At 37.9% G+C, this 23,347-nt stretch overlaps 1 protein-coding gene across 1 annotated transcript in view; it reads left to right on the forward strand.

Moving 5' to 3' along the window:
- LOC140230536 (uncharacterized) overlaps positions 1 to 23,347 on the forward strand; it is a 35,705-nt gene that overhangs the window by 249 nt on the left and 12,109 nt on the right. The window contains exons 2-16 of the mRNA XM_072310678.1: positions 4,415 to 4,756; positions 8,631 to 8,713; positions 10,148 to 10,318; positions 11,180 to 11,317; positions 12,167 to 12,207; positions 12,657 to 13,174; positions 13,673 to 13,745; positions 14,403 to 14,575; positions 15,194 to 15,924; positions 16,336 to 16,521; positions 18,160 to 18,278; positions 19,311 to 19,424; positions 20,054 to 20,152; positions 20,675 to 20,823; positions 21,905 to 22,042. Coding sequence (XP_072166779.1) covers positions 4,415 to 4,756; positions 8,631 to 8,713; positions 10,148 to 10,318; positions 11,180 to 11,317; positions 12,167 to 12,207; positions 12,657 to 13,174; positions 13,673 to 13,745; positions 14,403 to 14,575; positions 15,194 to 15,924; positions 16,336 to 16,521; positions 18,160 to 18,278; positions 19,311 to 19,424; positions 20,054 to 20,152; positions 20,675 to 20,823; positions 21,905 to 22,042 — 3,075 coding nt within the window. The remainder of the gene's footprint in view (positions 1 to 4,414; positions 4,757 to 8,630; positions 8,714 to 10,147; positions 10,319 to 11,179; positions 11,318 to 12,166; positions 12,208 to 12,656; positions 13,175 to 13,672; positions 13,746 to 14,402; positions 14,576 to 15,193; positions 15,925 to 16,335; positions 16,522 to 18,159; positions 18,279 to 19,310; positions 19,425 to 20,053; positions 20,153 to 20,674; positions 20,824 to 21,904; positions 22,043 to 23,347) is intronic.

Genomic DNA, 23,347 nt, shown 5'->3' on the forward strand with positions numbered 1-23,347 from the left:
TATGCGTGTACAGTGCAGTGCTGCATTGACCGAAAGATCGGTCTGTATCTGGTCGTCGGGGGATATGTTCCGCGGAGACTGCGTCTGGCTTCACGGATCCACCGTCCAAAAAAATGAAAGACTCCTCCGGATGTCTAAGTGCTGCACTGAGCTGAGGGTCCCACACGTAGGCCTACACGCACACGTTTGCGTTAGAACTAATGTTAATGATTGTTAGTTGTTAAAATGAACTCTGACAAAGTTGAAAGAGTGCAGAGAAGAGCCACTCGTATGATTCCTGAACTCAAATGCTTGTCATATGAACAACGCCTGGAAAAACTCAACCTACACTCATTATACTACAGGAGACGAAGAGGCGACATGATTACTGTTTATAAATTGCTCAATCGAAAGTTGGGGATTTCTGGTGACATGTTTTTCGAACCAGCCATCCACTCATCAACAAGAGGTCAAGATACAAGCTCTTCACCAAACGTTCAAGATTAGAACTGAGAAGTACATTTTTCAGCCAGAGAGTAGTTGCCGACTGGAACAGATTGCCTGCTAATGTTGTTGAAGCTTCCTCGATTAATAATTTCAAAGATTTATTAGACAGACATTAGAGGGGGGAAGAATTCAAAACCTCTGCTCCTCAACGCAAAGTTGAAGATGATTATATTATGTTGAGACCGGAATACTACAGGACCAGTCCTCTACTTCCGTATCAGATGTGATGTGATGTGATGAGTACTATGATCATGATGATAAAGGGTCTAACATTAGAAATAGATTCATGTCCGTTTACAATGGCGCATGGTATGGTGGTGTAGCTACGATGGCAAGTACTCAGTTCGGGAAACCCATTCACAAGGGGGGCCCCTCCTTATAAGTAGCCCGTCCCCCTTATAAGTAACCCCGTCCCCCTTATAAGTAACCCCCGGGGCACCCCTTATAGGTGTCTAAGGAGTCTCCACGCTTTTTTGCAATGCAACGCGAAAATGAAAGGACTGCGGCAATTCGCTTGATTATGTCCATAAAGCTTCACAAGTTTCCTAGTTACTCACGAAATTTGAGCAAAATCGGTTCGAGGCATCATATCTAAAATCATGGATTTAAATGCGATGTCAAATGACCCATGCGAATGCTGAAATGCGAGCGATTACTGGCGTGAGTGTCGCCAGGCGCGGCGGCGCGGCAATGCTTGAGTGCAGACGTGGCGACTGAGTACGGAGACTTTCGTTCATTAAACCACCTGAATGAACGAAAGTCTCCGTACTCAGTCGCCACGTCTGCACTCAAGCATTGCCGCGCCGCCGTGCCTGGCGACACTCACGCCAGTAATCGCTCGCATTTCAGCATTCGCATGGGTCATTTGACATCGCATTTAAATCCATGATTTTAGATATGATGCCTCGAACCGATTTTGCTCAAATTTCGTGAGTAACTAGGAAACTTGTGAAGCTTTATGGACATAATCAAGCGAATTGCCGCAGTCCTTTCATTTTCGCGTTGCATTGCAAAAAAACGTGGAGACTCCTTATAAGGGGTGCCCCGGGGGTTACTTATAAGGGGGACGGGGTTACTTATAAGGGGGACGGGTTACTTATAAGGAGGGGCCCCCCTTGTGAGTGGGTTTCCCGAACTGTACTAGTAGCATATTAATCTTACCCCCTAGTACACTATTAGTAGGGGCCAACTGGACGCGGACGCCAGTGCTGCGGGGGTGCGCTGGTGTTTATTGCGCGGAGAGAGAACTAAAAAGGATTGCTGCTTTGATTTTGAGGAAGTAATTGAGTTGACTTTGTGATGCCGGTGATTATCGGTGGGAGTGCATTCCAGTCTGTGTAATCTTACTGTCATAGTTCTTGCCGGAGGGATGAACGAGTAACAATTAGTTACTAGTAGGCCCTAACGACTGTTGGTACTTATCATGCTTATAAATAGCAGTTTTTGTTTGTGGTTATTGGGACGTAACTTGTAACAAGTTAGATGATGACTTTCAGAGAACCCTTCAACCCAGACGCAGGGTTTTTCCAATTCATGAATTGGGATGGCCCGTGCCTGTGCAAAGGCGACCTGCAACAGTGCAAGGGCTTCACGAAATGTGGTGATACTGATACATCCTTCGTATTCTGCGTCAATGTTTCAGCAGTTCCCAGCTCAGCTCACGCTTCATATTTGACTGACAAGTACAAGGTGTACCTGTATGTCTAATTCCGCGAAAAACTTCTCATGGTAATATAGTAATGACATTTGCTGGGTCAGTTTTTCGCTTCTGAATAGACAGACACCATTGATACATACAGTATGCTACTGCGACGGTTTCAATTGTTTTGGTTGAACGCAACTTCGACCCAGTTCCCCCGCATAAAAATGGTTATTATTTTTTCCAACTTGGTTTTCAAACCAATCTGGAAAAAATATATGCAGGATTAATCAGTAAACATTTTGACTCACCTCTTCCACTGTTTCCTCCTGTTACAGGGAATAATTTTCAAACTCAAATTTGATTAGCAATTTCAGCTGATGAAAAATATTTTCAATGATATCCTATACACTTCTATGTAAGAAACTTGCTACACAAAAGTTAGTTTGTGTAGCAGTGGTGTAAAAATGCATAGCAAATTGCGATGCGATACCAGGAAAATTATTCCCTGTGTTATCTGGTTGTTTCCTCCACTTCTTTGCAGCGCTCCCCAATTCATCACCGCCTTCGTTTGAAAAATGACCGCACGAACGTCTATGGCAAGCCAAATGCTCCATACAATCACTATACCAGTACACTTACGTTTCTTGACTAAAGTACTAGTAGTAGTAAGTTGTTCGAGCGCTAAATTTAACTTCATAATATTGTGAATGAGCATTTGGCTTACCATAGCCTCATATTTGTTATGCTACTGTGTCTAGTAGAGTAGTCACCTCTAACAAATCATGCTGCTCAGTTTTGTGTGGCTCCCAGCCTGTCTATCAACAGTTATCTGAATGTGGGGGTCCCAAACTGGTGAAGAGTAATGATAAAGGGCCTAGTAGACAATGGTCTTACAAGCTATCATAAATGTACTTTAGTTAGCGACCTCAGGCAGTTCAGCAGTGAAGTGTGTTACTGTTAGTAGTGTAGTGGTAGGCAGAAAAATCCGTCCGTTTTTTTACTTCATGAAGCCCTGCCGCCACATGTAGGTTGTTGTACAGTCTATCTACCTGGAATTCGGAGTGGAACACATTCTAGACAGAAAAATCTGTCTGTCGGGAGAATTCTTTTATATTTTTGACTTTATCATCAGCTCTCCTCCGTAGACAGAAGGGGATCCGTGAAGCCAGACGCAGTCTCCATGGAACATACAATGTATCCCCAACGACCAGATAGACAGATCTTTCAGTCAAAACACATCCTCGACGATTAGTTTGCTGACAAATTTGAGTACACACCTGCTCTATCGGTGTGGAATAATAATTTGGTCTAGATGCACAAGATGAGGCTTAATAGTTCTGTTTTTATTTTAAATTCTCAGCATTTGATAATATTTGTGATTTACACTGTAATGATATTAGATTTCAGATTCATGCTGCTGGGCAATTCTGCTGTTAGTAATGTTACATTTGAGCAAATTCACATATCTATTTTTACTTCTCAATTACCATTTTCTTCATTTTAAATGCATTTCAAATGAAAGTTATGTTAAAAAAAAATGTATATCCTTCCCAGGGGTATGGTATAGAAAAGAATGAATACAATTCAACAAATATTTGAGCTGCCATGGCAACTTAAAGGGTTACATCTGTAGTTAATGTTAGAAAAAAAGGACAACAAAAAACTAACAAGCAAACAATGTAATGTGACAAAAAGTGTGCAAAAATTTTAATGTGCACAATAGCCACAAAGTGTTTGATTTCAATCAGTGCATCATGACAGATGTTCCCCCAAATATTTTTTAGCAGTTCGATGTATGTAGAATATGTATTCTAATTTTTTAGCTTTACCCCAAAAAGCATCAGTGGTTGACAATGTTATGATTAGTAATGTTACATTTTAGTCCAGAGTAATTCCACAGTCCATTTCACCTGATTGTGATTGATAGAATATCACACGACCTCTGGAATGTCTACATGTATTCATCTTTTTCTTTTAGCAAAATTTGGAGGAAAAAATATCAAAGGAACCCACCCCACGGTAAATTGTTACATTAAGTGAAATTAATTGTCCCAGTCCCACATGTAGGCTCCTATATTATGAATGCATGATTTTAAATCTTACAAAATCAGTGAATAAGAAATATATAATCTATTAAATTTGAAACACCTTTATGATTTCTGAAAATCCATAGCATTAGTTGATACCTAAATCAAAGATTAAAGATAAGAGCCTGCACATTTTTTTTTTTTTTTGAATGTCATGTCCTCATAACTGCAGAATTGCCCTTCTACTTATTGTACACAGGCAATTCAATTTCAAGTTATCAAGAAGTGCTAATCTCAAGCAGCAGGCAGATAAGCCTTCTGCCAAGGCAGGTATCACCACACAGACTTCACTGAAGAGTTGGTTTAAGCCCGGAGGACAGAATACCACCATACTACCGTCAAACAAGAATCCCACTGGGAGCTATGATGGGTGTTTCACTGAAGATCTGCCTTCATTACCAAAAGATCTGTTTGCAGACAGAACAAACCAACCAAGCCCTGCTGGGTTCAGTGCCATCAGTAAGCACAATGCCAGGGGTGTGATGGCCTCTCCATCCCAGGGCCCAAAGCCTGTAGCATCAGTGCCACCTTTCACTCCAAGGTATGACTGTTAATGGCATCACCATCAAATTCACATCTCAAATACTTTGTTTATGGGCAAGTCCAAGATAATGTCCCCTCAGATGCTCAAAATTCATCTTGATTTTATCAAAAAGTTATTGATATCATGTTGTAGCCAAAGAGTTAAATCATATATTTCCAGCAAAGAAAATATTGAATTATGCAAATTTATGCAAGAAATATGGCCTTGATTTGCATAAATCAAAAACAAACCTTACGTATGGGACAAATTATAAATATTCATCTAAAATCAGTTGAATTTGTCCTTGACCTAGTTCCTTTATGGACATGACCCCTGTATGAGTTAGTATAATCTGCAATTGGTAAGACAAGGTCAGCACATTAATTATGCAAATTATGCACTTTCCCAGAACATAGTGTCCCATACGTAAGGATTTGAGTATGTTTTTTTAAGTTTTTTCTGAAGATTTGTAACATTGACCAATCATACTTTAGGAAGTTCTAATTTATTCATGTCAACTCCAGATTAGCAAAACTAAATGAGGAAATTTAATTAGTCCTTCATCTTATAACTAATTAAAGTTTGCTTACGTATGGGACAAATGCCTTACGTATGGGACATTACATGCAAAGTGAATGGGAAAACCGCCTTTTGACATGAATGCTATATGTCCTTACATTTGTTTGGTTAATGGTTATCTTTGCACCTACTCTGAAGGAAATGTCTATATATCTGCCTCTCCTACTCAGTTGACCTCAGGGAGAGTGTAAGAACAGCATTATTGAGTCATTCTATGATTAAGAAAGGAAAATAAAGAATATTCATTTATACTTGTATTTTCTTATTTTCATTACAGGCTGTGCAGCTGGTCTTAAATTAACATTCCCCGTTAACATTTTGATATTGGACATTTTCTTAATTCAGTTATCATTTTCAACTTTACCTCTCTACAAAATGACTTTGTCCAAGAATGGGATTCTCTGAGTGTCATTTTAGGTGCAGTACACTGTTCAGCATGTACCACAGGTTGTACAGCCTCAAAAGCGAAATCAAAACAATTGTGCTTATGGCGCTCATCAATGACAACATTATAGGTCTTACTGAAAAGAAAAATCACTTAAGGTGTGAGCAGGTAACTTTGTCATTACTAGAGTTGATAGCAAAGGAAAAACCCTATGAGAATACTTTTTATTTTGATATGATTGTTAATATTTCAACTGCTCACCCTCAGAATATGTCATGACTTTAACATCAAGGTCATGAACATGATTTCTGAAAATCCTGTAAAATGAAGACTATAGTTTACATTTGCTATAAACCACAATATCAATACTGGTTCTGTGGTTGGAGTGCTAAAAACACAAATTACACAAACAAATAGGGAATTCAATATTCTTTTCTATTTTGTGTTTGAAGAGACAGATGTGCTCTGAGACACCTTCATCAACTCATACTTACTTTGTACCCCACATCTACACAATAATCAACATACATTGCAATCTGGTAGTGTATGATCAAATGAGGTTATTAGAATTTATTCAAAATTGTAATTTGCAGATCAGTGAGTAACTTAAGTGTTTCAAATCTAGATTTGAATGTGCAAATGATAATCTTTCCTGTATCGCTACACAAGCATGTATGTATGTACAAAGTAACACAAATTTTGTCGTCTTTGGTTTCATAGACACGAAGCCAAGCAATTTGAAAAAAAAAAAAAAAACAGCATTGGTACATACATTCTTCTATCTCCTTGAAATCTAAAACTTTCATTAAAATTTGATTGATTTTGCAGTTCAGCTAAAATTCACATGGCAAAACATGATGATTACAGAGCAAAATGAAGTACTCTTGTTGTTGTTGTGTTTTGTGCTGCATTTCAAACAATTATAAAAGCTTTATAAAAACTCAGACAACTTGCAAGGTAAGCCTAGAGCTACTGAAAGTACCCACTTCAAACTGTATTTGCAAATTACACTGTACATGACATTTGATTCTAAAGTTGAAATTATCAAGACTACAAATTAGTTATTGTACATGTACATGTATGCTATATCAAGGTCACAAGCTAGAATTCGCTCATTTTTTTTTTTCATTTGATGAAAAAATATTGACTAGAGTAATTACAAATGGGCTAGAAATAGAGTGTCAGTACACTATATCTGTATGTGCAGACATCATGAGGACAGTGTTAATGCATGACGGAATCCAAACTAAGACATTTAATTGTAAATTGGTAATTACTTTTATTTGTTTTATTTTAGCTTTTGCTAGGTACCTGAACCAGGAAAGTACCCACTTAGAAGTCTATTTCCTTTGTTACATGTTGTAGCATGATTTGTGGAACTGAATATGACACTATGGGGAAATTTAAAGTCATTCCCATGAATGCATTTGTGCACTAAAGACAAATGTCCCATACGTAAGTTGAGCCATGTCCCATACGTAAGGTGTACTTTCGTTAATTAAACCAACTTCATGAAAATATGCTTTATTCTTTTGCAGTGAAACTTTGCTGGAAGATACTTCAGTATTGTACCTTTCTTCACTTCCAAACAGAACTTGATCAGTAAGGTACTTTCAGAGAATTTTCAGTTCAAACTTTATTTTGAAAAATCCAGTTTTTCTCTGGTCCCATACGTAAGTTGGCATATTTTTCTTAATAAAACCATTAACCCAAGGTCAAATGACATCAAACTTAAACACAATATTCTTCTCAGGGATACCAGTCCTCCTGATGATAAACAATAAAATCCAAGTGCTCCTTCATTACTTTTCAGAGGTTTGAAATCTCTGAATGTCCCATACGTAAGGTGCGCGATATCTTGGACTTGCCCTTATCAGTCCATTGATTCCTGTTCATATCAACTGTGTCTCCATACTGTTAAAGTGGACATTTTTGCGGTGTGGAAATGTTCGCGCATTTCGCACAACCAGATGCAAGCGCAAAAATAAGAGCATGCAAATATTTTTGTGAGCCATATGTTGCACGAAAATATCCACTTGTACAGTATAAAATAATGCTGATGTGCAAAAAAAAAAAGAGAGAGAGAGAGAAAGATTTATGGTGTTATACTTATGCAGGGAATAATTTTCAAACTCAAATTTGATAAGCAATTTCAGCTGATGAAAAATATCTTCAATGATATCCTATGTATACACTTCTATGGAAGAAAGCTGCTACACAAAAGTTAATTTGTGTAGCAGTGGTGTAGAAATGTAGCAAATTGCGATGGGATACCAGGAAAATTATTCCCTGGTATGTAATCCACAGAATGGATAAATTCTAGGGAGCTGTATTCAGCTGGTTCTGTTTCTTCTCTTGCAAATTGGCATCTCTTTGAATAACCACAGTATAAGAATGTTTGTGTGGTTTGTGTAGCACTGCAAAGTCTGCCTTAGTCACCCTCTACTTGGATACTGATAATAGATAAAAAGCAGCATGAATTGTGACTGTAGTCAAGATTTTCATAAGAAAAGTGCAAAAAATGTGAAAGTTACAGTGGACTGCATGATTCACTAGATCCATTGTGGCTGCAAGAGATAACAGTATCACATACATACTATATATATTGTGTGCAGTTATATCCTTGATATTTGACTGTCCAGTTTCATAGCAGAATTTTACATAATATATGTACAGGACCTCTGATGACTACTGTAGTATTAGTAATATTCGTGGGATGAAAAGCTGATGAGTTGTCACTATGGCATTCAATGCATATTATATTATAGTGTAGATAAGCAAGAATTTTTCTGTGCATCTTAATTTTGCAAATCTTTTCTCCTTGCAAAATTCATGGAATTTCTGGTTTTACCTATTATGATATCCTGTTATACTGAAGTCTAGCTTTGCCATCAATGATTATTTCTTGTTTCTTTTTTTTACATACAGCTCCAAGAAGACTTCACCAAGATCTTTGTCTGTGCCAGATATGTCAGATGATGAAGATTTTGATTGCCTTGAACCAACCATACGTAAGTTATTAGACATGCTGGGTTCCATGTACAGAAAGTATAAGGGTTTATTTGTTTGTTGTTTTTGTTGTTGTTGTTTTTTTAGAATGGCTCAAAACATTTCATATACGTATAATACTTAGGTACATCTGTATGTGTAGAGGCCCCTTTTCATTTCATAAAAATCCTTTACAAGCTCTACACTTTCAGCTCTAATAACTTTTGAAAGTATTATGCTACTGCTTTGATAGTTGGCATTAATCATGGTCAGAATGTGCTATTACAGGTTGTGCTTAATTTCAGTCTAATCTGATAATCCCTTGTTTGTTGTGGATTTGGTGGCTTACATCCTGTTTTTTGTCCCATTCATTGCAGAGCTAACATGGCTTGGTAAAGATTGCCAGTGCTTGTATAGCCACTATACATCAGAGCCTCTTTTCTCAGTTCACAATTTTCCAGAGTGTGTGCTTTGCTTTCAGTATTAAGATAGGTTACGAGAGTCAATTTGAATTGAGTTGTACATCATTTTAAAGCTCCAAGTCTACTCTTTCAGAATCTGCCCTTAACTATCTCATGACTGGTTTTGTGATGCAGGGTCACATATTGCTTAATTTATCTACATGGAAGGTTTCCTTCTAACAATGAAACAGATACATGTGCAAATCTATGCAAACTGGCTTTCAACTTGTAAGTGTGATCTGAAGTATTTTTCTTGATTAATTTTCTTGAATTTCCTAAGTCAATGGCAGTATCACAGAGTGTTGTGCAGTAGAAAATTCAATGTACCAGTAACTTGCATTCCCTTGATGTTATATATTACTAATTTACTGAAACTCTTTACATACTTATAACATTTTGTGATGGTGCTCTCTGAGCTTTTCCAAGATTATAAATCATCATGTTCCACAGTTTCATGTTAGGAATTACATAATTGATGTCAGCATTTTTGTGAACCATGGTAATTGGTAACAGTAATCTCCTTGACTAGCTTTAGTTTTCACAACCAATTACACAACCAATTCAATTGAGATTCTCTGGATTGTTCATGCCTGTTATCACATACGAAACTGTATACATCATATACTTTGTGAGATTTTTATTTTCACAAATTTTGTGAGTCGGGTGCTAGTCACAAATTTCACAACACATGAAAATTATTAACTCTGATCCTGAAGAAAAAAAAAATGTGATGTGCAAAACATTAGATTCCAGGAATATATGGTGTGTATACAGTACCTAATGGGGTGGGGTGGGGTGGGGGGAACCAAACAAACCCAAGCCTAGGAAGCTACATACCGTGTTAAAAACAGAATTTTAGCTTGCTTAATGTATTTGGGAAAAGGGTAGCAAAATCTGTAATATCAGTTAACCCTAATTAACATGTAAACATTATGTCTGAATAATAAGTTTTCAGTCTTTACATGCTATTTCCTACAATAATGTCCAATGATGCAGAACCCAAGAGAAAATTCTCCTTTAAGAGCAAGAGAAATGTGGAAAAGCAGTTGTCACCAAGCAACCTGAAGAACAGCAAGCCTCCTAGTCACCAGAAAGAAGTCCACCACTCTCCCATTCCTGTGATTCAGACAAAGACAGGGGAGGAGAGTGAGAGTGAAGATGAAATAGGTTTGTCATGTCAAATAATGCAGTGTAAGGTTCATCTGCAGCTTATACTATTCTCTACCATGTAGTCAAACTTTTTAGTCAGTCTGATTGCCACCACTATTCAGTATGCAATGCTTGACTGTCAGTGCTGACAAACTCATACAATGATATCACACTCTTTGCATTTTCTTTTTGTGTTGTTTGTAAGCATCTGATATATTCCTCCAGTTTGGAGCTAACCTGTAATGTCATGATCATAATATAAAGAAATGAAATTCCCTAGATTCAGTAGTATGCTTAACACTTCTTCTCCTTCATTGTAGGTGTCTAAAATGAAAAGAAAACACAGGTTTTACACATTTTGTAGAATGTTGATAGAGGCAGTCTTGAGGTTGTTTGTTCTGATCTTTGTAAGACCGAAATTAGTAAGGTTAAGTGGTTCTCTGTTTGTTTGTTTGTTTGTTTTTTAAGGGGGAGGGATCTTGATGCTGAAACCATGGGTGACACTGATAATACTAGGTTACAAGAAAAATCATTATAACAAGGGCTGAGATTTTGAAATATGTAATTTAGGTCAGTAAATGCAGGCATACAATGTACTTCAAAAGATAATGCCACTCCCCAACAAGTAAACATACTATTCATGGAGACAGCTAGTATGTTGACAGTTTAATTGAATACAGTTTAGTTTGGGTTCGTCATATTTTGTTTTTAGATGCATTTAGGTTCTGCTCTTGTCGTGACTGATATCCACCTTGACATTTTGATGTACAGGTAGATGATATCATGTAATCTTCTGATCAGTGTCCACCTTGATACACTGTATGATGAGGTAGGTTCTCTTATTTGATGACCAATGTCAACTTGGATATTTTATGGTAGGTTCCAGCAAGAAGAGCAGCAGGAGATGTAGCAGAGCAGTCATCTGTGACAGTGATGAGGAAGATGAGAGAACTGGAGAACAAAAGGAAGAAGAGGTCATCAACATAGACTGGTCTCCAACTCAGCTTCACAAGGATGGTAACTCACAATCTAATTCATTCAAAGCTAATCACAAAACTCAAGTATTGTTTTGTTGTCATTGCAAGTGATGGAGAATAGCCTTTCATCGACACAAATAAATCTCAAATTACTGTAAAAGTGGATATTTTTGTGTGAGTAATTTTTTTGCGCTCGGCCCGGTAAGATAGATTTCACATGTTTTTAATTCTGCAGAATAAGGAAATTGACTACTGGAACATATGGCATGATGCAAATATATCCGCATGTTTATATTTTCAAGCTAGCGTCTGGTTGCATGAAATGCGCGAACAAATTTCCACACTGCGAAAATTTTTACAGTAATCAGTGTGCAGTAGAAGCAATGCTAAAAAAAATCATGGGCATACATACTCAAGCAGGATTCGAACCTAAACACTGATTAATTCAGTGCTTATTCACGTCAATGTGGGGGGATATGCCAATCAGTTGCAAGGAAGACAACTCAATCCAAAAATGTCATTAATTTTCTTTTTCTTTGTCTTTTGTTTTGTTTTTCTCTGTATGGACTGTAAAGTTAGTATGTTATGTCCCTCTATTGTCTTTTCTGTCACAATAAATATTGAAGTACATGCACAGGGCACTCCTGTTGTAACAAACATGGTTTATAATAAAGTAAAAATTTAGGCTCCAACATTATCACCTCTATGTTCTTAATTGTTTATTTGTTCAGTAATAACAAAATTTCAATATAACGAAAGAAAACTACTGGTCCCGAGCACTTTGTTATAACGTTAGTCCACTGTAATGTACCTAGAGTATCCCTCATGCATATCAAAAATGTTTCTGGCTTACATTATTTTCTTTTTGTATTTGTGATTATATTTGCAGGAGACAGACCTGATAGTGATTTGGATGTGACAGACATTGATGTAAGTACTCTGTATATTAATCTGGGACTACCTGTATGTCCTTATGACATGAAAGTAACTAACTTACTTTATATGACATGTAGTCACTGAAGCTTACGCATTTTTGCATGTCTGACCAGGGCTTGACACTTACAATGTACTTTCTCTCTGATGGCCCAGTCAGGCCACTAAAATCTGTAAATCTGACAATTTTGATGGTGTGAAAGACAAATTTAGTGGCCAAATATAAAAGCAAACATAACAACAAATCTTGAATCTTAGTTGTTACATGATCAGGCGACCGAGAGATAATTGTTGTGAAGTTTGGTAGCCTGACATCAATTTTTAGTGGCCCCAGGCCACTGGGCCACTGCTACCATTTAGCCTTGTTAACACTACTAACAGCCTATGATTTTAAGACAGGAAGTGTACCATGTCTGCTCAAACTGTCCTCTCATTCCCTGCTGTAGATTGAACCAGTGCCTTCAATGCCACCTATTGGAGACACTCAGTATGAAGTGATTGAGATGCCATCTCCATCTCCCCCACCTTCTCCTTCTAACTTTGATGTTGACATTGACTGGGATTCCATCCCTTCCGCTCAGAGGGAAGCAGATTTATCTCCTCCTCCATCACAAGAAGAGATTCCTCACCATCCCCCGTCTCCAGTCTTTGGCCTGACCCAGAGCTCACCATCCCCAAGGAATCACCTTCATCCTCTGGAGGGCGTGGCTCCTTCTCTTACCTCTCCCGATGAGGAGATGACTCATGGTGCATCTTCCTCCAGGGTTGCCACAGTGTCAGGTGGAGGAAAGAAGAACCGGTTCTCATTTTCATCAGTGAGGACTGGTCCAGGCAGGTCTCCACCTCCAGTGGGCTCAGCATCAGAGAGAAGTGATGATGATTGTCAGTTAATATTGGAAGCAAGGAATGACAGAAATCAACACTCAGCGCCCCTCATGCCAAGCAGTAAGACTTTCACTACAGGGTCAGTACTTTCTTTTTTTTTCTTAAAGACTTAGTCGTGTCAAAGTACTGTACACCTCTAATGAAAGAGTTCTAAAGATACTTTATTGATATTCTGTGAATACTTCATATACTTTGGAGCTGAATAATGATATGACACCCTTGTCAAAGTATGCCATTCATTTGGCCAGTCTAGTAGCAGATTTATATTTCCATCTAAAATGCATTGTTGTGTTTGAGACTATATGATATACAGGAACAGTGATGAATGTGCTGCAAAAAGCTGATTTTCCTGAGAAAATCAAAGTACTGTTATGATTCAGAGTTGATGTGTATCTCATCTTGGCTGAATAAATTTTGTAGTTCTAGGGACAAGCAGTGTTTACTTACCATTTGCTATTATCTATGATGCTATGATTCAATGTGGTCATCAAAATCCTGCAGCAAGTATAAGCTGTTTGTATGTGTGTGTGAGTGTGTAAGTGTACGACATGAATATCTATTTCTTTCTTGTTTCCAGGCCACCCAAGAATGTCAGTGAAGACCTGACTGGCCTGTCAACTCACTCTGCTCTTGATCCTCTGTCAGATCAGGTTTGCATATTATTTCTCAACTTCTCCTCTCAATTCTAACACCAATTCTAATCATCACAGGTGACAGGCACCACCACCAGACAGCTATAAGAAGCACCAGCAGAGCTTGTAAAGAAATTTACTAGATGATAAAAATCAAAATGATAATGATCAGAAAGGTGAAGCAATCTACTATTTACCCCCCCCCCTCCCCTTTACTAACACTGTATGCAAACTATGATTGTTTCTTTTTTTTTAATTCTTTTCTTTTAAATTGTGAATCTGGTCTAGGCCATCAAGTAGAGCATAGTATGTTGACATAAGCATTAGCTTTTAGGTGTTGATGTCACTGCCAAGCTTTAGCATTGAATTATCAGTTTGAATTTGAGAGAGAGAGTGAGAGTGCATGTATAGGAGTGAGAGATTGTGAGTAAAAGATCAGAAAGGTGATTTTTTCCTGTTTTCCACTTTGGATGATAATTGCATTGATTCGGTGATGCCTCATAAGAAAAGTCATCGGTCACATAATGTAAACATGGCTTTAGTGGCTCTACGGTATACAGCAATTAAACAAGACAAAACCTGCATGTTTTATTGTGAATATAGCTGAACTTCAAAGGGATTCTGACTTTATGTAGATTGATAATCAAATTTGCACCATTTCACCTTCATTTCCAGATGTCTGCCGAAGAGCTGGAGATGAGATCACACTGTCTGGACTCGCTTCTCTTCCAAGTGATGGACCGTATTTGTTGCAGTGTGGATTCACTTCTCAGAAGGCAGAGTTCTGACAGCAGCAATCTTAGTTCCTCTCCAGAGCTTCCAACCCTGAAACAACTCTCTCTTCTTAGGTATGCCAGGATTAGAGTTACATAAATGTGTATAGTGCCCTCGTGTAATAAGGACGTCCACGCCACCATGTTTGCTATATCTAGATTTCATCATAACCAAATAGTGAAGTATGATTTTTATAAAGATATATAGACAGTAGTTTCAGAACCCGACTTTTTACTTTGTTGTAACAAGGATTTTGTTGTAACCGTGTTCTTAAAAGTGGAGTACAGTGTAATAGAAAAATTGTGTTGTAAGTGTTAATAAGATCAGAATACAAATGTTGGTCAGGGTTTACAAATATGTCATAATTACCCAGCTGTGTTATATTCCATTTTCAGCCTGTGCAAGCTACAATTCCCGTTATTGAGGAGAAGCATGCAATGTAAACATACAACTGGTCTGATATGAATACTCTGAATTTCAAAGCAAAGTTTATACAAGCAGGCCTCCTGTGAGGCTGTAGGGAAAATCATATGTTTGCCTGTATTTACACTTTTCTTCTAAATCCTGTCCTAAGCCGTGCTTACCAAAACTATTATGCGTTGTTTTTGGCAATACTTGGCACCAGTGGCATACAAATTTTACTTGACATAATTTGTATTGTTTTGTCAATTAATTTCATCTGCTGTTGTCAGGAGGAGGGTGAAAGCCAAGCAGAAGCAAGTACACTCAAGACAGAAGGTAGCTACCTCAGGGCAACGTCAGAAGCCATCATGTGCATCCATACCCACTGCAGGACCATCCTGTAACACCGAGCCAAGGAGTGTGGGAGGTGATCATAGGAACACAGAGTATTTTGCTGAAGGCCTTGAACCAGACTATCAGGAGCAAACGTGTAATAAACGCCAGAGTCTTGCCAGTACCAGTGTGTTTCAATTCAAAGCACCTGGAATATCAAATTCTGTGACTGCTTCATCTGCAGTGTGTGAGTTCTCAAGACCCAGCTCAATAAGAAGTGACCCCTCAAGGACTTTCCCCAAGACACCAGATGGACAACAGCCAGGATTTTTGGATTTTCCCAATGGACCATCCTCAGGGAATCAGGAAGGAAGAAATCATTCCTCACCACCTGTGGCTTTTGGAGGTGAGAGCTTCTTTGAAGATGATGGGCTTGATAGCTGGGGATTAGATTCCAACTTTGGCACCCCCTCTATGGATTCTTGGACACCAAACAATTGCCGAAGTAATCAGTTTGTGACACCAAATAGTGATACAGGACAAAGAAATGCCTCATGCTCAAGATTAAGTGAAGATTTTGGTTCCAGAACATCTCATGCTCCTGGACTGATGAGTGTTAGTGGAAAGAAAAATCCTGTGAAGCAAGCTCCTTCAAAGTCAGCCAATTCTTTTTCTGCTTTATCTCAAGGTAAGTCACCAAATTCTATGTGAAGCAGGTTCTTGTGAGCGTTGTGATTCTTGCATTTGCATGGATTGTAACTATCCTCTTTACCTGAGGAGTTGTTCAGTTTAAAAGCTGTTCCTGTTTCATATTGATTTATGTCTTTCATGGTATTATAAGTTGTTGTTTTTTTTTCTTTCAATGTGGTAACAGAAGTGAAAATGAATGAGAGGGAATTTGTCTGCATATCAAATTAAAATGACAGAGATGGAATAGATTGTATTGCTTCATACTTAAACTTCTTGTAAACTAAAAGTGCAGTGATGTCTATTTTGTGATTTTATGAATATTTGAAGAAGGCCACAACTGAATGAACTATGAATGAGATAGCAAAAATATGACAATTTGCAGCTAATTTCTTGTGGCTCCTTCCAACAGATCTCAGTCAACCTGCACCCAAAGTTACATCCAACAGTCCCTTCAGTGGCTTTGCCTTTCCTCACTCCAAGGAGCTCCTGAAGGTCTTCAGAAAGACATTTGGACTCCATGAGTTTCGACCTAACCAGCTGGAAGCAATCAATGCTGCCCTCTTGGGGGAGGACTGTTTCATACTCATGCCAACAGGTGGGTTAGTGGAATGATGCACTGTGGTGCTGTATAGTAAACAAGAACAAGAACTTTAAACCCCCCCCCCCCCCCCAAAAAAAAAAAAAAAAAAAAAAAAAAAAAAACAGTTATGAAATCTTGTGTTCGATTTCTGCTAGAAACTTAGTTTCGTAGACAAGGTTTCTACCCATGCTATACCCCATATCGTAAGAGATCAATGCTTACACTAAACATTCAGGAGGTTGTATGTGAGGTCACACTGCCAGCCATAGATATGGTAGTTTATTATAGCCTCACCAAACTAAGTTTGAAAGAGGTATGTAGAACTCAGAGTGTGGTTGGTGGGCGATTGGTGTGTGCCTATATTTCAGATGAAGCTACTTTTCTAGTTTCCAAGCAATCCAACAAAAGTTGGTGCATATGTAGAGCTTTATGTAAAAGTTGGGCAAGACACATTTTTCAAAAGAAGCAGAAAATGTGTGGCCATTGTAAAAACACATAACCTCAAAATAAGTTTAACCCTAACCAGGCCGGGCTTTTTGGGTGTTCTGTGGCCGGGGAGGGGTTGATTCAACCCCCCCCCCCCCTCGAGATCTCGGTCGTCGATCGCGCAATCGCTATGAAATTTGGCACGTGCATTACCTGTGGCGTAATCTACAAAGCTATACAAAAAGAAATGGAAATTTTCGTCATAATTATCAATTATGCTAATATATGCATAAAATCATACATTTTGCTCTAAATCAGAAATTAAAGCTCCTAGAGTCCTAATTTTTTGTGGAAATATTCTTTGTAGCATTCCTAACAATGTACTTGAAACAAACATTTGGTATCAAAATCAATTTCTGATGTATTTTATTGTTTTATGAATTTCTTATTTATTTCTTTGTTTTTTCGACCTTTTGTTTTATCATTTTTTTTCTGCAAAATTTATGACAGAACCGATTTCAAGCATAATTATTCTAAAATTAATTAGTTTTTGCCTATGAAAGTGAAAATAATCATATCTTTATGAATAAGAAGGGAAAACTCCATTTGCATAGACTTTATACACAAAATCACGTTTTTGAGCCATTTTCGGTCTGACAGGCATGTATAAAACATTATGCAGCATCGTAACGGTATGCACGATTTTCGCGAAAATGGTGTCAAAAGATGCACGAGACTTGAAAGTAAAAAGTTAGTGAACGGCGCGGTCAAAAAATTTCGCGCGGCGGAGTAGTCGCGAAAAATGTCGAGGGGGGGGTTGATTCAACCCCCCCCCCCCCGGCCTTTTTAGGGTTAAAGGCTTGTGGATTGAAGTACTTCTACAGTCTTCAAGTGGTTGGAATAATTTAGCACACATGTTAAGCTCAGTCTTAGGTTGCTGTGCAGGACACATTGCAATGTGGATTCAAAAGTACTGGAAAGTGCATTGCCATGGTAGTAGCAAATTATGCCCCCAAAATCAGGAGAAAAAACTAGCAGATGGAATTTCTTCACTATTAAATAAATTTGGAGGAAATTTAGCACTTGTGGTAGATGTGATGTAAAAGTGTGCAGGACAAATTCATATCAGAGAAGTAGAAAGTGTGATTTATCTTAAGATAGAATCTGTACATAGATATTTAGGGCAAAAGTGAGTTAAATGATGTTTTGTTTTTGTGTTGATTGTAGGAGGAGGGAAGAGTTTGGCCTATCAGCTGCCCGGAGTACTGACCAAAGGAGTGACCATGGTGGTATCCCCTCTCAAGTCTCTCATCCAGGACCAAGTCCAGCGATTGGTCTCACTAGAGGTTAGCCTTCGACTCTATATTCAGTTTAGGATTGGTCTCACTTCAGGTTAGCCTTAGACTCTACATTCACTTTGGGTATGGTGTCTCTGCTCCTTATCCCTCTATGCTTTCGTGTATTCAGTAAAATTTCCAAAACAGAGACACTTCCAACAAGTCACGACTATAAAGATTAGTTGACGTCATCAAAGGTGAATTCTCACTGCTGGTAAAATGTAGTCTCGGAAAACTCTAATAAGATATTGATTTTTTTCATGTGTCTTTCTAAATAATAAAGTGCATTAGTTTCCCACTGCCACATACATTTAGATATTACAACAGCAGTTTCTGAAAAACAGCGCTCTTTCAATATTCTCTGGAAATGTTGAAATGACTGCTTTCATGTGCTTGTCAAACATTAAAGGACAAGTCCACTTTCATATACATAATGATTGAGAGAATGCAGCAATATTAGAAGAACACATCAGTGAAAGTTTGAGGAAAATTGGACAATCTGTTCAAAAGTTACGAATATTTTAAGTATCTGCGCAGTCACTGCTGGAAGGGAAGACTACTAAAGTGTATGATGTCACGTGCGTACAACAGTAAATAAGGAAAATAAAAAGAGAATTTCACAAAACTTTACTTTTTGAATTAAGTGCACATTTCTTCAACTTGCTGCTGACGAATGTTAAGGGTAATATTATTCCCCCTGCCATCTGAAATAGAGAAGTCGAGTGTTCTTTTGTTATGCGAGAAAAATGGAAATCTGTTGAATTTTCTTTATTCTTTCTTTATATCGTTGTACTCATGTGACATCACAAGCTATAGTAGTCTTTTCATCCAGCCCTGACTGAGCAGAAACTTCAAAAATTCATAACTTTTGAACGGATTGTCCGATTGTGCTCAAACTCTCACTGATGTGTTCTACTAATATTGCTGCATTCACTCAACCCACATGCCTATGAAGGTGAGCTTGTCCTTTCAGTGTCCACAAAAATGACTTTTTCCCTACCACTTTTTCCCTACCATTTTGCTATTTTTTTGCCATGCTAGATTCCTGCTGCCCATTTGTCTGGTGATATGAGCAATGCCCAGTCTGATGGGATCTACAGACAGCTGTGTATGAGAGACCCAGTAGTCAAGATGCTGTATGTTACACCAGAAAAGGTTTGTAGAGTCTTATGCCATTCTGTAGCAATACTTGGTGACCTAGATGAAAGAGGAAGCAACATGGTGCATTTTATTAAGAAGACGATATGGCCGAGTCTGATGGTAGTGGGATACCTATCCAATTGCCAAACTCTAAGACAAGACATGTACAGTCAACCTCACCTAAATCAATCAACTTATACAATAGATGTTTACACCCATATGGGATATAAATTTTCTCTGAGGGACTTGGTCAGTGTATTGACTTCTGCGAGGTTGACTTTACATAAAAGGTGAGGGTGATTGTATGTGTGTATGTAGTATATTAAAACAGGAGCAGGTACTCGTACTGTCTATCTGAGTAGCATAATCACTGACAGTAATCAAAATTAGTACTGGTGGACTTAAATTGCACTGACAATGCTGAGAAAAATATGCTACCACCTGAGCTGATTGTTAACAAAAGTGATTCTTTAGTAGCTGTTTCTGTGATTCATTTATGATTTAAATTTTCCTCAACATTTCCTTGTCATCTTCACTGGCAAAATCATATTATGACACATTTCCTGTTGTGCCCATTTCATCCTTCAGTGCATGTCACTACAAAGTTGAACTGTATGATCTGTATAATGTCTTGTGTCACATAGATCAGTGCCAGTCAGAAGCTGTTGTCAGCCATGGAACATCTCTACACCAGAGGAATGTTGTCAAGATTTGTGATTGATGAAGCTCACTGTGTCAGCCAGGCAAGTTTAACCCTCTCAATTAGAGTAAACTGTAGATAGGTGTAAGAAGCTTGGTTGAGTGCTACCTTTACAAACCTTCACATTTTTAGATACCTTTACATTTGTACAAGCTTGGATTCAGAATTGTAATTGCAGAGATTGACAAGCTTCAATTATCTGTCTAAAAAAATCAGGATTTGAATAAAAACTCTAAATTTAGATCAGTTATGGGAGGGCATGTCAGTAATGGCACAATATCTTTATTTTTTGAATTATGGAAGCAATATTGAGAACTCTTTATTAACCCATAAATCATGACATAAATTTCAGTAATTATGACACAGTGTAAAAATTATGTAATTGTTGTTCAATGAAATCTTTGTAGCCACCTGTCTGGGAAAGGAAATTGGGGTGTCATGTCCGTCAGTATAAGCACAAGATGTCCTACTGGCAGCAGGTGATTCAAGCATGCATATAAGGAGAGTAATGTCAATCTGAAAATCTCATGCTACAGTATTTGCTTGTACTATGCATGCAATGCAGTGGGGCCATGATTTCCGTCCAGACTACAAGAGACTGTGCAAGCTACGAGAGAAGTTCCCTGGTGTGCCCATGATGGCTCTGACTGCCACTGCCACTCCTCGGGTCAGAACTGATGTCCTTCACCAACTCAGCATGAAAAAACCACAGGTGTAAGTCAGCCATTGTCTTTCCCGAATGCTTCATCTTGCTTTTACTTTAAACACTTCCCAGACACCTTCCGTCGAGATAACAAGAGAATAAATTCCACACATTGTGTTTATTACCATAGATTTCTAAATGCAACATACCAAGTATTTCTCATAGTTACAACAGCCAAGTACTAGGATGATAATGTATATGTGTCTTAGAGGTAGCAGCTCTCTCTAGCAACCCACATTTTTTCCACCATTTTTGGTTCTGAAGACATCATTTGTTGTCATGTTCCAAATGTAAGCCGAAATATATATTTGTTCAAATATGTTTGAATTTATTGTTCCTGTTTTACCTACTGAGTCTGTGAAGCACACGCACACACACACACATACACACACACACACACACACACACACACACACACACACACACACACACAAAATGACCTCTGAATGGTTTCTCATCTACAAATGTACATTTGTGTCAAGATTCTGAGTCACCCATTATGTTTGTGAGTACCTTTTTGCAATGTTCATGTATATGACCTGACTTGAGGTGCAAGTTACTGTAAAACTTGATATATTCGCGGCATGAATTTTTCGCGAATTGGAGCCGACGGCCTTTTTTGCGACATGAAATTTTCGCGAACTGCCACTGGCATTCAATGCATATAGTGTAGACAAGAACTTTCGCGTGCATTTTAATTTCGCAAATCTTGCCGCTCGCGAAATTCGCGAAATTGAAATGCACGCGAAAATTCCTCGTTTTACAGTATGTTTGAGCACCAGTTGTAGATCCCATGTGAGTGTTATTAATGATTTTTTTCAACTATGATTTGCTAATTGTAATAAAGCTCATAAAATTTGATCGTGGAGATGTCTGAAATCCACATGATGTGATTTGTTACATGTAATGACAGAATAATGACAAAGGTAAATGTGTACTAGAGAAATACACTCCTTGTAAACATGACAAGAGTGAGACTTATTTCAGTCCTTACAACAACGACAAAAAAAAAAGGTTGAATTCAAGTTAGTTTGATGTGAGTCATTTGTGTTTTCAAATTAATTTGATGTGAGTCATTTGTGTTTTCAACAGATTTACCAGCAGCTTTGACCGCAGCAACCTGATGTTCAGAGTGGAGAAGAAACAGCCCAGTAAGATGATAGAGAGGATCACGTCACTCATTAAAACTCACTTCAACAGACAGTCAGGCATTATCTACTGCCTCTCAAGGTGAGCTAAGCTTTTATAGCCCATGAAATATCCGAGGCCTGTTGTGTATTAAAAACTTGTTATCTTAAAAAACTTTGTTACTTTTAATATAAGTTTGCCTCTCTTAAAGTATGTGGCAGAATCATATTAACCTGAGTTTTCAGTTTTTACCAGAGTTTTTCTCAGCTAAAAAGTTTTGTGCAACTGGTGCATAGAGTTGGATGTTTATCTTTCTGTTGTTCTTTAATATGTATCAAAGTGTGATGTTGATGATGAGTGCCATGTGTGATGCAGAAACTCTAGTAAAAGAGATCTCGGCCGTGGATCGCGCGATCGCCGCAAAAATTTGCACAATGGTAGTGTGCGATGTAATCTACAAGATCGTATATTTAAATTTTCCAAAAATAGTCTTCTTTCATTTTATTATGATTAATTATGCTAATTTATGTGAGAAATCAGACTCTTTGATTAACCCTAACTGCACTGGGGGGGGGGGGGGGGGCCTCGGAGGCCCCCCCCCCCTCAACATTTCGCACGATTACTCTGCAACACGCAATGCTCTCGCCGCAATGCTCCATGACTTTTTTCTTTTGAGTTTCCCGCACATTTTGACACCAAATTTGTGACGCCTGGGGGTACGGTTCTGAAGTTACATGACTTTTTGTACATGCACGTGAGGCCAAAAATGGCAAAAAAATGTGATTTTGTGTACAAAGTCAATGCAAATTGATTTTTTTCACATAATTCATATAAATATGCTTATTTTTACTCTCAATGGCTAAAATTAGTTTGTTTTAGGAGTATTATGCTTCAAAAAGTGTCTGTGACAAATTTTGTTACAAAAAACAACAAAAACAAAAGGTCGAAAAAACAAAGAAATACATAAGAAATTCATGAAACAATAAAATAAATAAGAAATTAATTTTGATACCGAATTTTTTTTTAAGTACATTTGCTAAGAATGCCACAAAGATTAACTATACCAAAAATGAGCACTTTTGGAGCTTTATTTACTGATTTAGATGAAAGATTCTGATTTCTTGCATAAATTATCATAATTAATCAAAATAAAATAAAAGAAGTCTATTTTGGAAAATTTAAAAACATGATCTTGTAGATTACATCGCACACTACCATTGTGCAAAGTTCCACGGCGATTGCGCGATCCACGGCCGAGATCTTAGGGGGGGCCCTTGAGCCCCCCCCCCAGTCTTTCGAGCTACCAAAATAGCCCAGTCTTTTTAGGGTTAAATCAGTAAATAAAGCTCCAAAAGTGGTCATTTTTAGTCTAATTATTCTTTGTGGCATTCTTAGCAAATGCACATG

Source organism: Diadema setosum, chromosome 7 (genome assembly GCF_964275005.1).
Source record: "Diadema setosum chromosome 7, eeDiaSeto1, whole genome shotgun sequence".
NCBI lineage: Eukaryota > Metazoa > Echinodermata > Echinoidea > Diadematoida > Diadematidae > Diadema > Diadema setosum.